We start from the raw sequence: 13,924 nt of genomic DNA, 5'->3' as shown, positions 1-13,924 counted from the left end.
AATAAAGTACCTATGTACATTGTTATGATGGTAAACACCTCCACTTTAGAGAAGATGCCATTGCTAGGGAACTGTTGACCGAAACTGCCTGCCTTGGCCAGGCATGATAGATAATAACTACTTGCAGGAGTTGTCTCACGGCAGGAGGTCCTGATAAGGAACATGGTGCTGCTGCCAAAAATCAGGAGAATTCAGGAGAGGTCAGAAGGAGGGAAGAGGGGACTTCCCTGACGGTCCAGTGGTTGAGACTCTGCACTTCCAATGCAGGGAGCTCGGGTGGGGAAGTAAGATCCATGGGATCTTAAAAAAAAAAAAAAAAAAGAAAGAGGGAGAGAGAGGAGAGGCCAGCCCAGAATATGTCTTGTAAAACTAACCTTTGACCACCTAGAGGGGTGGGATAGGGTGGGTGGGAGGGAGATGCAAGAGGGAGGAGATATGGGGATATACGTATACTATAGCTGATTCACTTTGTTATACAGCAGAAACTAACACACCATTGTAAAGCAATTATACTCCAATAAAGATGTTAAAAAAAAAACTAAACAGAAGAATTCAGAAGGGGCCTAAGGGAGGGAGGAGATGCCAGTCCATATGTCCTGCCAATTTCACAGAAACCCTCACGCAGGAATCCATCTTGGCTGAGAGATGCACGTCCCACCAGGAAGGACCCTGAGCCAGACCAAATATGGGCACGAGCAAGATGACTGGCCACAGACAATCTGGAAAGCTAACCCCATCACCATAAAACCTGAGACTGGGAGCCACATGGCAGAGCGGTTCTCCTGGGATCCCTTACCCTGTTGCTTTCCTCCCGGGCCCCCCTCCAATAAAGTCTTTTGCTTTGTCAGTACGTGTGTCTCCTCGGACAATTCATTTCTGGGTGTTAGACAAGACTGCACTCTCAGACCCTGAAAGGGGTCCCCCTTCTGGTGACACCATAACAGATACAGACAGATAATAAATGGAGATAGAGGAATGGTCCTTTTGGAGACTATGCTGAAGATCCCTCAACTTCCTTTTCATCTGGGATCCTAGAATAGTGTATCCCTACAATATCCTAAAACGTCTTCATGCTTCCTACAAGGATCTTTTCTACAAAGACTTACTTGGGCTAATTCACCACAACTTACCCAGAAACATACCTTTTGACAGGTTTTTCTACCAGCATCTAAGCCTCTTTCCCTTCTTCCAGTAAGATGGTCACATCTGCATTACTGCTATGAAAAAGCTATAGTCCTCTGGGAGGAGAGAACATCACAAGAAGGATTAGAGGGAAAATTGAAAGATATTGTTGAAATGGGAAGATAAGCTTCAGAAATAGCAAAGTGGAGCTGCCTGTTTCCTTGGGAACATGGACCAGAAATTCGGGCATTTACCTAGGAGGTTCCCTGGCAATTCAGAGTGGCAGAAAATTAGAAACAACAGGTTCTCATATTACTGCAAGTCACATCCATGTATAAATCTCTGTGAGCAGAATCTGGCCTTTGACATTCTTTATGAAAGAAGTCTATGACCCCATCAGTCCAGAGACTGCAGCTCACTTCAGATGCCAATCTCAAGTAGTAGGTCCCCAAGTTACCCACAACTTCTCTCCAACTTGGCTACAAATTGGAGGTTCCCATGACCTCCTCCCATTTGGATCAAATTATTTGCTAGAGCGGCTCACAGAACACAGGGAAACATTACTTATGTTTACCACTTTACTGAAGGATAGGATAAAGGATATCAATGAACAGCCAAATGGAAGAAATGCATAGGGCAAGGTACTGAAACCAAGCAGGACCCTCTGTGCCCCCTGTTTCTTATTTGTAGGAGATAGGCTTCCTTCAGCCTCCTAGACATTCCCTGAGTTCCAAAGAACAGATTCAAACAGTTGCTAATCATGGAAGTGAGGGGATGCAGAAACAAAGGAAGAGCAGTCAAGAAACAAGAGTGCGGCAATGCAGCAAGATCCTGGTTGCTGCTCAAGGGATATACATAATCCTGCATAATGCTGCAGAACTCAGTATCTTTGAGTTCTTCTGCAGCAACTAAGGCCCTCACCCAGGTGGAAGATGGCAACTTCAGGTTGAGCAGATTCCCACCCTGTTACCTCACTACCAACCAGTCAGAAGAAAGTCACACACCCTGCAGCTCTCACCCCCAATTTTGCCTATAAAAACTTCTCCCCTGGGAGTTTGGGATAGACATGTACACACTGCTATATTTAAAATTGATAACCAACAAGGACCTACTGTATAGCACAGGGAACTCTGCTCAATGTTATGTGGCAGGCTGCATGGGAGGGGATTTTGGGGGAGAATGGATGCGTGTATATGCATGGCTCAGTCCCTTTGCTGTGCACCTGAATTTATCACAACATTGTTAATCGGCTATACTCCAATATAAAATAAAAAGTTTAAAAGAAAAAACTTCTCCTCCAAAAACATAAGGGATTTGGGGGTTTTTGAGCTCAAGCCACCCATTCTCTTTGTTTGGCCCTGCAATAAACCTTTCTCTGCTCCAAACTCCAATGTTTTGGTTTGCTTGGCCTCACTGTGCGTTGGGCACAGGAACTTGCATTCAGCAACAAGAGAAAAAGAGTAGGGAATAGAAGGAGTCAGGGGCTTATAAAGACAAAAAGCCATGAGATTGTTAAAAGTTGCCTGGTGAGAATTGTGTCGGACTCTGACCCGAGTCAGGAGATACCTGTCCTGCAAGAATCATGAGTTGTTTTGGGGTAAGGGTCCAATAAGTAACTTGAGTTTCTGGCAAATATTCTGGATGCCTTCATTAGGGCAATGAGTGATCAAAAGGTCAGATTCCATCCAGGCTGAGACATGCATAAGTCATAAGTCCTTAATGGCCTCCTGGCTCCATTTTAGAGAGGTCTCTTAGCAACAGAAACTCCGTTTTGATTTTCCTTTCACAAACCGTAGTCTCTATGAGGACTTCATCCAGATTTTGTTTTTACAATTCTAGGTAAGGGAAGTATTTCCCAGCCAGACATAATATCCATTTCCATTAAACACTGAGGTAAAGTTGACAAAACTTTATATCCTAGAAACTTCTCTTTGAAACTGCACAACCCAGATGGGACTTGAACACACTGTCTTTTTTTTTTTTTTTCGGTACGCGGGCCTCTCACTGCTGTGGCCTCTCCCGTTGCGGAGCACAGGCTCCGGATGCACAGGCTCAGCGGCCATGGCTCATGGGCCCAGCTGCTCCGCAGCATGTGGGATCTTCCCAGACCGGGGCACGAACCCGTGTCCCCTGCATCTGCAGGCAGACTCTCAACCACTGCATCACGAGAGAAGCCCGAACCCACTGTCTTTTAATTGAAATCGCACACTTTGTTTCAGGACTTAATGAAGCTCAGGTTCTTTATGTCTCATCGCATAAAGAATTTAGTGAGAGACGAAGTGATATGTAAGAAGCGGATTTATTTAGAGAGATACATATTCCATAGACAGAATATGGTCGTCTCAAAAGTCTTGAGAGTGGCCCCAAAATACGGGGTGGTTAGTTTTCATGGGCTTGGTAATTTCATAGGCTAATGAGTGGGAGGATTATTTGAACTATTTTGAGGAAGGGGAGGATTCCCAGGAATTGGGCCACCACCCACCTTTTGGACTTTTACGGTCAGCCTCAGAAATGTCCCGGTGCCTGTGGGTATGTCATTTAGCATGGCAATGTATTACAACGAGTGTATAATGAGGTTCAAGGTCTACTGGAAGTGGAGTCTTCCACCATCTTGGACCTAGTCGGTTCTAACAAGTTTTTATCATATTCTCAATGGTTATGTTATTCGTTTAAAATTGTGCCCTACCCCCTTCCCTACTGTTTCATCTTTTCCACTCTGACCATTTTACCCACTCTTATGCAAAAGGCTTCGGGTCCACAGTAAAGGGCAAAGCCAAGGGACCCTGACCTTTACCTTGAATAATCTGCCTAACCACTGCCCCAAGTGACTGCTGGTCATGGTACTTATAGTAATCTTGGCTTTCAGGTTTTTTTTAATGTCTCCAAACGGGGGTAAATAGAGCAGACTTGTTTGGGGCCATTTAATGTTGAGTCCCAGAAGGGGGTCCATTTGGCCCACTCAATATTTGGTAGTGCTAGATTAAAACTTTTGTCTCAACCCCATCAATATCTGCTAGATTCAACCCATTTCTTTTTGGCCGCGCCGCTTGGCTTGTGGGATCTTAGTTCCCTGACCAGTGTTTGAACCTGAGACCTTGGCAGTGAGAGCACGGAGTCCTAACCACTGGACCGCCAGGGAATTCCCTAGATTCATCCCATTTCTTAATAGCAACTAAAGATTTCCAAACAGGGCTTCCCTGGTGGCACAGTGGTTGAGAATCTGCCTGCTAATGCAGGGGACACGGGTTCGAGCCCTGGTCTGGAAAGATCCCACATGCCGCGGAGCAACTAGGTCCGTGAGCCACAACTGCTGAGTCTGCGCGTCTGGAGCCTGTGTGCCGCAACGAGAGGCCGCGATAGTGAGAGGCCCGCGCACCGTGATGAAGAGTGACCCCCGCTTGCCACAACTAGAGAAAGCCCTTGCACAGAAATGAAGACCCAACACAGCCCAAAATAAATAAATAAATAATTTTAAAAAAAAGTAAATCTTATTTAAAGATTTCCAAACTACTAGGACAAGTCATATTACTCGTTCCTTTACATTTCCTCTTTGTTTCGCTCATATTAGTATTTCCTTTATTCACCTCATTTCTTAAAAACTTAAAAAGAAATTTTCACCTTCTTGGCAAGAGTCCCTTGATGCTGATAAAAACATTGTTAATTAATAAGAGACTGGAGAGAGTCCTAGGGGAGAGTCAAGGGACTTTTCTCAATCTCTTATTAATTAATATAATGTATTTTTTGTTTGTTTGTTTACTGTACGCGGGCCTCTCACTGTTGTGGCCTCTCCCGTTGCGGAGCACAGGCTCCAGACGCGCAGGTTCAGTGGCCATGGCTCACGGGCCCAGCCGCTCCGCAGCATGTGGGATCTCCCGGACTGGGGCACGAACCCGTGTCCCCTGCATCGGCAGGCGGACTCTCAACCACTGCTCCACCAGGGAAGCCCTAATATAATGTTTTTATCAGCATTTGTAATACACACGAGGGGAAACTGAGACAGCAATCATTTCCATAAGGTTTCCCTGAACTGTTTTCGGTTTTCACAACAAGGTCATACGGGGTGCCCATGCGAAAGGAGCTCCTTGAACTACGGCATTTACCACGACCTGGGTAATGGGCATATTCAGCTGGTGAGTATCCCCATCATCATAAAGCCAGTCCCACACTGCTTGCATACAAAGCATATCATCTGCTTCGCCTGGGATGCTCCACCTGGCATACACTGGGGGAGATGGACCTTCCCCCTTCTCAGGCTAAACAGACTTTACAGTGGCTTCTATCCTTCCACCAGGCTGGCTGTTCCCTCAGCAACAACCTCCTGTGTGTCTGGATCACATATAGACATCTGTGATTATTTCATAGTGACCTGTGAGTCCTGCTGTAACCCAAACACGCTCTTCCACTCTGCAGCACTTGAAACCAAACACATAGCCCCCAAATTATTTGCTCTCATAATCCACTTTAGCAAAGGTTCCTCAGGAAGCTGATGATGCTGATCCACAAAATGTAACAACTCCTTCACACTGTCAACTTGGGGAAAAAAAAAAAAAGATTTCATACAACTTCCTCCATCTAACAGATACTAGTATGTTTTAGTTATGATCTGTATGTTTTTACACTGGATTGAATCCTTCCCTTGTAGACAGGCTATTGCCTCTTCTGTGGCTAATGTCTTTTTGGAAAAGATTATCCCTACCTGGGGAACTCCTCTCGAACTTCATAGTGATCGAGGAACAATTTTACTGGTCATGTGTTTCAACATGTCTGTGCTGTTTGGTCAGTTTTACAATAATTTCACTGTGCTTACTGCTCTCAATCCTCTGATTTAGTCAAATGTTCTAACAACTTTATTAAAACTCAGTTGGCAAGATTTGTAGAGGCCTGCAAACATCGTGGCCAAAAGCATTGCCATTGGTCCTTCTAAATCTCAGATCCCCCACTTTGGGACTCGTAAACTCTCATCCTCTGAGATAGTCACAGGATGCACAATTCACTTGGCTCCTGCTTCTTTTCACCCACAACTGATAAGAGATACTCCAATTTAGCAAAGGCCTGATTGCTTCTATTAAAAATAACCATGTTTTGGTCGAGCAATCTTTTCACAGTATGCCCTCAGGAGACAAATATCTTAAGCATCACATTTTGCAACCTGGAAATTTCATCTATTGGAAAAGACACCTCCAGAAGAACGCTCTTCAATCTGGCTGGGAAGGCCCCTATCAAGTATTGCTACCCAGCCCTTGTGTCACCAAACTACAAGGAACAGACTTTTGGATTCATATGACACCTAAAGAAAGTGCTGAACCCTGACTGGGTCTGCACATCATTGGTGACCTGAGAGGAAAGATTTCCCAGAATTGAAGCAGAGGACATCTGATGACACAGCTTTCTCAAGATATCTGGACCAGGCCTGTTAGAAGTTTGCCACCAACACTTTGGTGGTAGGATAATGCTTCATAAGATCTCCAATGTTTATGATCTTGATAACATGGACTTCAGATAAAAAGTGCCTAAGACTTGAATGTGACCTTAATAGGTTCCTAATCTGTGCACTTTTCCTCGGACTTGAGACACTGCACCCAGGAAATGTCTTTCCTGACATAGAGGAACAAAAAGCCACTGAAACTAGAAAACCTGACTCGTGATCAGTGATGCATTCAGAGGAAGATCCTGATCAACATGGGAGGTGGGAATTTCCTGGCAGTCCAGTGGTTAGGACTCGGCTCTTTCACACCCAAGGGCCCGGCTCGGTCTCTGGTCTGGGAACTAGGATCCCACAACCCTCCTGGCGCAGCAACGGGGGTGGGAAGGAAAGGAGGAGAATATGAAAAATTAATAAACAGAATATTTGGACTTCCCTGGTGGCACAGTGCTTAAGAATCCACCTGCCAATACAGGGGACACGGGTTCGAGCCCTGGTTCGGGAAGATCCCACATGCCGCGGAGAAACTAAGCCTGTGCGCCACAACTACTGAGCCTGTGCTCTAAAGTCCAAGAGCCACAACTACTGAGCCCACGTGCTGCAACTATTGAAGCTCTTGAGCCTAGAGCCTGTGCTCCACAACAAGAGAAGCCACCGCAATGCGAAACCCGCTCACCGCAACGAAGAGTAGCCCCCGCTCGCCGCAACTAGAGAAAGCCTGCACGCAGCAACGAAGACCCAACATAGCCAAAATTTTAAAAAATAAAATAAAAACAGAAACTTCAATTAAATAGAATTGGGAGACGAGAAGGGGGAGCTCTCATGACCTGCACTGATAGCAGAACCCAAGAGGAAGAAGAAAGACTGCTCTTCTTTCTTGTCAAGGACTCAGCCAATGAAAAACCTCAGACTCTGTTTACTACAGCCCTCCCAACTTCCTTTTCTTTACTGTAAAATCATTCTCCTTCCCTAGCTGGGTAGAGGCTTTCAAGTGGCTCACGATGGTTGCAGATTCTCTGCAATTCTCAGCTGATCCCAAATAAACCCATCTTTGCTGGAGAAATATCTGGCAGCCTATTCGTTTCAGGTCAACACTTCACCTGAATAATCAATGAAGTACAAACCTAGCTTTAGCTCATCTGTTTACCAATGAACACATCATCCAATCAATTACCTCATCTATTTTTTAAATAAATAAATAAATAAATATAAAATAAATAAACATATTTGGTTGCGCCAGGTCTTAGCTATGGCACGCGGGATCTTCTTTGCCGCATACAGGATCTTTTTTTTCTTTTTTAGTTGCAGCATGCCGGATCTAGTTCCCTGACCAGGGATCAAACCCATGCCCCTGCATTGGGAGCGCAGAGTCTTAATCACTGGACCACCAGGGAAGTCCCTCAATTACATCTTGCACAACTTACCTCATCTTCCTCTTTTTGCCATAAAAACCCCTCTCCTGTAATTGAGACAATAATTGGGTTTCTACCTAAACCTGTGTGCCCCAAACTGCAATTCTTTGATCTCAAATAAGCTCTTTGCCTCTTGAAGTGGACTCTTGTTTCCTAGGCTGGCGTAAGAAATAATTTAGGGTTTGGGTTTTTTGTGTTTTTTTTGCGGAGGGGAGCTCAAAGCTATACAGAGGTTCCTAGTCGAAAACTAAGAAACTTTTAAAATCTGTAATAGAAAGAGAAGCATTGAGAGAGAACAATACTTTGAAGTCCTTCAGTAACCTCCACACTTTACTATACTGAAAGGAATTGCAGATTCAGACCCTAAAGGAATGTAAGGTGGAAACTGTCACAAGTAAGGCAGACACTTGAATCAACTAAGAAAGTGTTTCAGGAAGATTTGGAAAACACTAGCTCAACTGGGAAACAACTTGATAATTTCCAACAGCCAACACGGTCCTGTTTCCAGGCTCCTTCTTTGAGAAGGTCCATGTCCTGAAAAGGCAGATCTCTGACATAAAAGCAGTAATGAGAAACTAGGATTCCTCTCCACCTGTGTGACAAACCAGAATGAAAAAGCATCCTGGGAATTGCTGTCTGGGGCTCTCATCTTTTCTAGACCTAACAAAGGCCTCCTGGGCACAAGTGAGCACTTCCCTGGTGCTCCCTGCATGAAAACCATCAATTCTATACAGAAGAGACAGACTCATAAGACACTAGTATTAAGCATGTTAAACATTAGCTCTTTCAATCTTCACCATTCTCCAGGGTAAGCATTCCTCTATTGTCAAATTCATGTTTTTCTTTTTTAATGATGAGAAAACTGGAGGTCTGGGTTATTGAAGGCACTCATCCAAAGTTAATACCTTGTAAAGAGTCCGCGCCAAAACTGCCTAACAAAACCAACAGCAGATGCCATTCATGTGAGCACAAGCTGGGTGCAAAACGTCTGATGCGCTCTGGCCCATTGCGTGTCTTAACAGCTCCAGAGGATGAGCATTATCCTTGCTCCCCTCGCGTACGGCTCGGGACAAGGAGACACGGAAAAGTCAGGCCCTGCCTGATGTCATACCACCACCCCAGTGCACCTGACCGAGTCTAAAATCTCTGGGAAAATCCTCTGAAGATATATTTTTTTTTATTCTTTGGTGACTTACTAACTGTAGAGCGTTGAGAATAATATACCAAAGACAGGGAAAAGTACATGTGAAGGACAAGTAGTGGGAAGGGGTGTGAGCATTCAGGAAACTGAGGTAGAGGGTGGAGAGAGAATGAAGGACACTTTGTGTCAAGATGCTGAACTGAGCAGACACAATTATTTGTGGAGATATTAACTTAGCTGACCCATAAACCCAATGTAATATATTTGTAAATTTCAAATCTTTAGAAATTAAATTTTAGTCTTCTATAAGCTACAATACTGTGACAATTTTTTTTCCCATGGTAGTAGAAGATGTACGTTCTGTTTTAAAATTGAAATTATGAAATTACTGTTGTTTGTTCAAAAAGTCATCCTGGGCAGTGCCGTGTGGCTTGTGCGGAGTGCGGGTTACGTTCGGGCGGCGCACGCGGCCTTTGCTTCGCTCTGTCCCGGCGCTGGCGGGATGACGCGCTTTGCTCTGACAGTGGTCCGGCATGGAGAAACAAGACTTAACAAGGAGAAAATCCTTCAAGGACAAGGAATAGATGAGCCTCTTTCAGAAACTGGATTTAAACAAGCAGCTGCTGCTGGCATATTTCTTAATAACGTGAAGTTTACTCACATTTTCTCCAGTGACCTCATGAGGACAAAGCAGACCGTGCATGGAATTTTGGAGAAGAGCAAATTTTGCAAAGATATGACAGTAAAGTATGATTCAAGACTTCGAGAAAGTAAATACGGGGTTGCAGAATGCTGGCCACTGAGTGAGCTAAGGGCCATGGCCAAAGCAGCTGGGCAGGAGTGCCCTGTGTTCACACCGCCCAGAGGAGAGACCTTGGACCAGGTGAAAATGCGTGGAAAAGACTTCTTTGAATTTCTTTGTCAGCTGATCCTGAAAGAAGCAGGTCAGGTCAGAATGAACAGTTTTCCCAAGAAGCCCCCAGCAACTGTTTGGAGAGTTCTTTGGCAGAGATATTTCCTTTAGGGGAAAACTGTGCCTCCAAGTTTAATTTGGACAGCAGCGCTCCAGGGTTAGTGGCCAGTGTCTAAGCTGTAGGCTGAGGAATTTAGTTTGAAGATGGCACTAAAGAAAGTAAACGGTTGCTTCACAGTAGCCCCAGAATAAAAGAGGGGCTTCACTGAAAAGAACAGTGTTTTTTTTGTGGAAGGTACAGATGAGGTTTCCTCTCTTTTCCACCAGATGGCACTGGAGAAAAGGAAGTTTGGTTACCTTAATTCTGTACAAAAGATGGGTCGCTCTGAGGCCCTCATGTAAATGGAGAACGTGTTTTCCATGCAGTTTGCTTTTAAATTATCATGTTGATGAATGCTGTGAGTCTCAGCTCACAGAGGGTAGGACTGAGGCTGTCAGTTAAGGCTAAAATCACATGTAGTCATATTTCAAGTTCAGGATCATGCTGTCCTTAGTGTGTCCAGAGCTGCCAGTGTTCGTGCCAGTGCTGGAGCAGAGCATGTGGTTGAACGCAGAGGAAGTTCACTGCAGACAAAAAGTTGGAAAGTAACCAAAAAGGACAGATAATAAACGTCCACATCCCTGCCACCCAGAAGTAATATTCCCCTCCTTTTTTAAAAAAAGAAATAACACATTGCGATGTAAGCCAAGTTCCTTTAAGCAGCTGTTGCTGTCCTGTTCCCTCCTGTTCTCTACAGAGACAGCCAGCACCGCGAGTCTATATACCCATCCATCCTTCACGTGGCCACCTAGTGTCATGAGGGAAAAATGGGTTCCCTTATGGGAACCCATTAGGCTTCTGGTGTTTTTAAACAATGGTATTATTCTGGTGTTTCTGGTCTTGATACAAAATATCAAGCTGTCTGTATTCTGTATTTTCACTTATTACCTATATCTTGGGGCTCTATATTGGTATGTATAGATAGATCTGGTTACTTGTAACCACTGTATTGTACAAAATGAATGTAGTACATTAAAAAAAAAGTCATCCTGGGGCTTCCCTGGTGGCGCAGTTGTTGAGAGTCCACCTGCCGATGCAGGGGATGCGGGTTTGTGCCCCGATCTGGGAAGATCCCACATGCCGCGGAGCGGCTGGGCCCGTGAGCCATGGCCACTGAGCCTGCGCATCCGGAGCCTGTGCTCCGCAACGGGAGAGGCCACAACAGTGAGAGGCCCGCGTACAGAAAATAAAAAAAAAAAAGTCATCCTGGTAGGGATACTGTAGAAACTTTCAAAAATATAATTTATAAATATCTATATACATAAACCAAATGTTTAAAGACACTTGAAATTATGCAAAAGCTCTGAGAGTTTCCTGTTTCTTCTTACCTGGTAACCTAGAAGTCAATGCCATTATTAAAAATTATACTTTTTCAATTTTTCCTTGAGAAAACAGCTTTGAGCAAGATTGTGTTTAGCAATGTAAAGAGCTGACTACATCAAAATAATTAGAAGTCTAATATTTCTTTCCTTTACTAGGTTAGTATAATTTCTTACATTTTCCAGTGTCTTTTTCAAAACTTTTGTTTTCGGTTGTATTGTTTTTAATCCTTAAACTCTATAAAGTTTCATTAATCTTCAAATCCTTTTCAGGAAACGTCTAAGAGATTTTTCAACCGATATTCCTGTTTTTCTCAACTCAGTCAAAAGAAGTGACTGATCTCTGGACTGTGTGTACACAGAAATGAATGTTCTAATAAACTTTCTTTTCCAACCTGGGATTCAGGAAGTCTTCAATGCCAGAGATTAGAACACAACCAAGTTGAATGTCCATGTAGGAGGGCTTCCTCCATGTGGAAATTGCAAATTCAAGGGACATTGAGCAGGAATTCCTTGGCAGTCCAGTGGTTAGGACTCCGCACTTCCACTGCAGGGGGCTCGGGTTTGATCCCTGGTTAGGGTGCTGCCTGGCAAAAAAAAAAAAAAAAAGGACACTGAGCTACTTGAGCCAGGTTAGGAGAATACTGAAGAGGAAAAGAAAAGAAAGGAAAGGTGGTGGGATATAAGAAGAAAAGGAGCAAGGTTTAGGCAGATTGACCAGTGAGGAAGTTTTAACTTATTCATAAATTATCTGAAGCAAGTCCCCCTAAGTGATACTAGGAGAGGAGAGGAGGAGAGGGGAGGGAAGGGGGGGAAATTCTGATTAACAAATGACCCACTTTCTATACACGGTGTGATGAGGCTTCCAAATGCAATTTAGAATAACAATGTCTCCTTGAAAGATGTTAGTCAAGGGTATCTTCTTAAGTGGATCCATTAGTTGCTAAAATGTCAATAACCTAAAATAGAAAATGAAATACAACAAACTAAATGCTGTATGAAATAAATACTTGTATAATCACAGTCAAAAACTATTTCAAATCAATTTATAACACAGAATTTTAACTACACGTATTTTGTGGAATGTGTCCTAAGACCTGTGGAAATAAAGACCAACCACATGAGAACACTCAAAGCCTATTTATTCAGATCTACAAATCATGGCTTGACAGCGCTGAATATCTAGACCTAAGAAGTGATCAAGAATGTTAACAATTAAACTTAAAAAGTAGATGCTGTATGTGGCCACTATGTTGTGTACAGTACACAAAATATTTATGAAATACTCCCGTATTCAAAAACAATAATTTTTATAGCAAAGAAGTCACATTACTGAAGAATGAATAAAGTTCCAACATAAGTTTTTGTTGTTTCACTATCTTCTTAATTGTTAGAAAAAAAGAGAAACTGCTAGGACTTCCCTGGTATCTCAGTAAATAAGACTATGTGCTCGCAATGTGGGGAGCCCAGGTTCAATACCTGATCAGGGAACTAGATCCCACATGCATGCTGCAACTAAGAGTTCACATGCCACAACAAAGGAGCCCACCTGCTGCAACTAAGAAGCCCACCTGCTGCAACTAAGACTGGGTGAAAAAAATAAAAATAAATAATAAGGGCTTCCCTGGTGGCGCAGTGGTTGAGAGTCCGCCTGCTGATGCAGGGGACACAGGTTCGTGCCCCAGTCTGGGAGGATCCCACATGCCGCGGAGCGACTGGGCCCGTGAGCCATGGCTGCTGAGCCTGCACGTCCGGAGCCTGTGCTCCGCAACGGGAGAGACCACAGCAGTGAGAGGCCCGCGTACCACAAAAAAATAAATAAATAAATAATAAGCCTGTCTCCTTAAAAAAAGAGAGAGAGAGAAAGAGAGAGAGAGAGAGAGAAACTGCCAAAATTCTTTTTTTTGTTTTTAATTCTTTTTATTTATATATTTATTTTTGGCTGCAGATTGCGGGATCTTAGTTCCCTGACCTAACCTGGGCCCTCAGTAGTGAAAGTGCAGTCCTAACCACTGGACCACCAGGAAATTCTCCCAAATTTCGTTTTAAAAAACAAGCAATAGATATGCATAGATATTTTACCAAAAACAACATAAAACTGGCAAATACAGGCATACCTTGTTTTATTGCACTCCGCTTTACTGCACTTTGCAGATGTTTGTTTGTTTTTAATTGAAGGTTTCTGGCAACTCTATATTGAGCAAGTCTACTGGTGCCATGTTTCCACAGCATTTGCTTGCTTCATGTCTGTGTCACATATTGGTAATTCTTGCAATACTGCAAACATTATCATCATTATTATATTTCTTATGGTGATCTGTGATCTCTGATGTTACTACTGCAAAAACCTTACAACTAGCTAAAGGCTCAGATGATAGTCAACATTTTTAGCAATAAAGTATTTTTAAATTAAGGTATGTATTTTTTTTAGGCATAATGCTATTGTACTCCTAACAGACTACAGTATAGCATAAACATTACTTTTACATGCACTA

General features: G+C 43.4%; 1 protein-coding gene across 1 annotated transcript; it reads left to right on the top strand.

The window, feature by feature from the left end:
* The first annotated feature begins 9,533 nt into the window (after nt 1-9,533).
* Nucleotides 9,534-10,186, top strand: LOC101283626 (fructose-2,6-bisphosphatase TIGAR-like). Its single transcript, XM_033411884.2, is given in 2 exon segments — nt 9,534-10,043; nt 10,046-10,186. Coding segments are annotated over 2 exon segments (585 nt in total). The 5' UTR covers nt 9,534-9,599.
* Nucleotides 10,187-13,924: the final 3,738 nt, after the last annotated feature.

Source organism: Orcinus orca, chromosome 20 (genome assembly GCF_937001465.1).
Source record: "Orcinus orca chromosome 20, mOrcOrc1.1, whole genome shotgun sequence".
Lineage (NCBI taxonomy): Eukaryota > Metazoa > Chordata > Mammalia > Artiodactyla > Delphinidae > Orcinus > Orcinus orca.
Note: the sequence above shows the minus strand (reverse complement) of the source record. Positions and strands in the feature narration are given on the sequence as shown.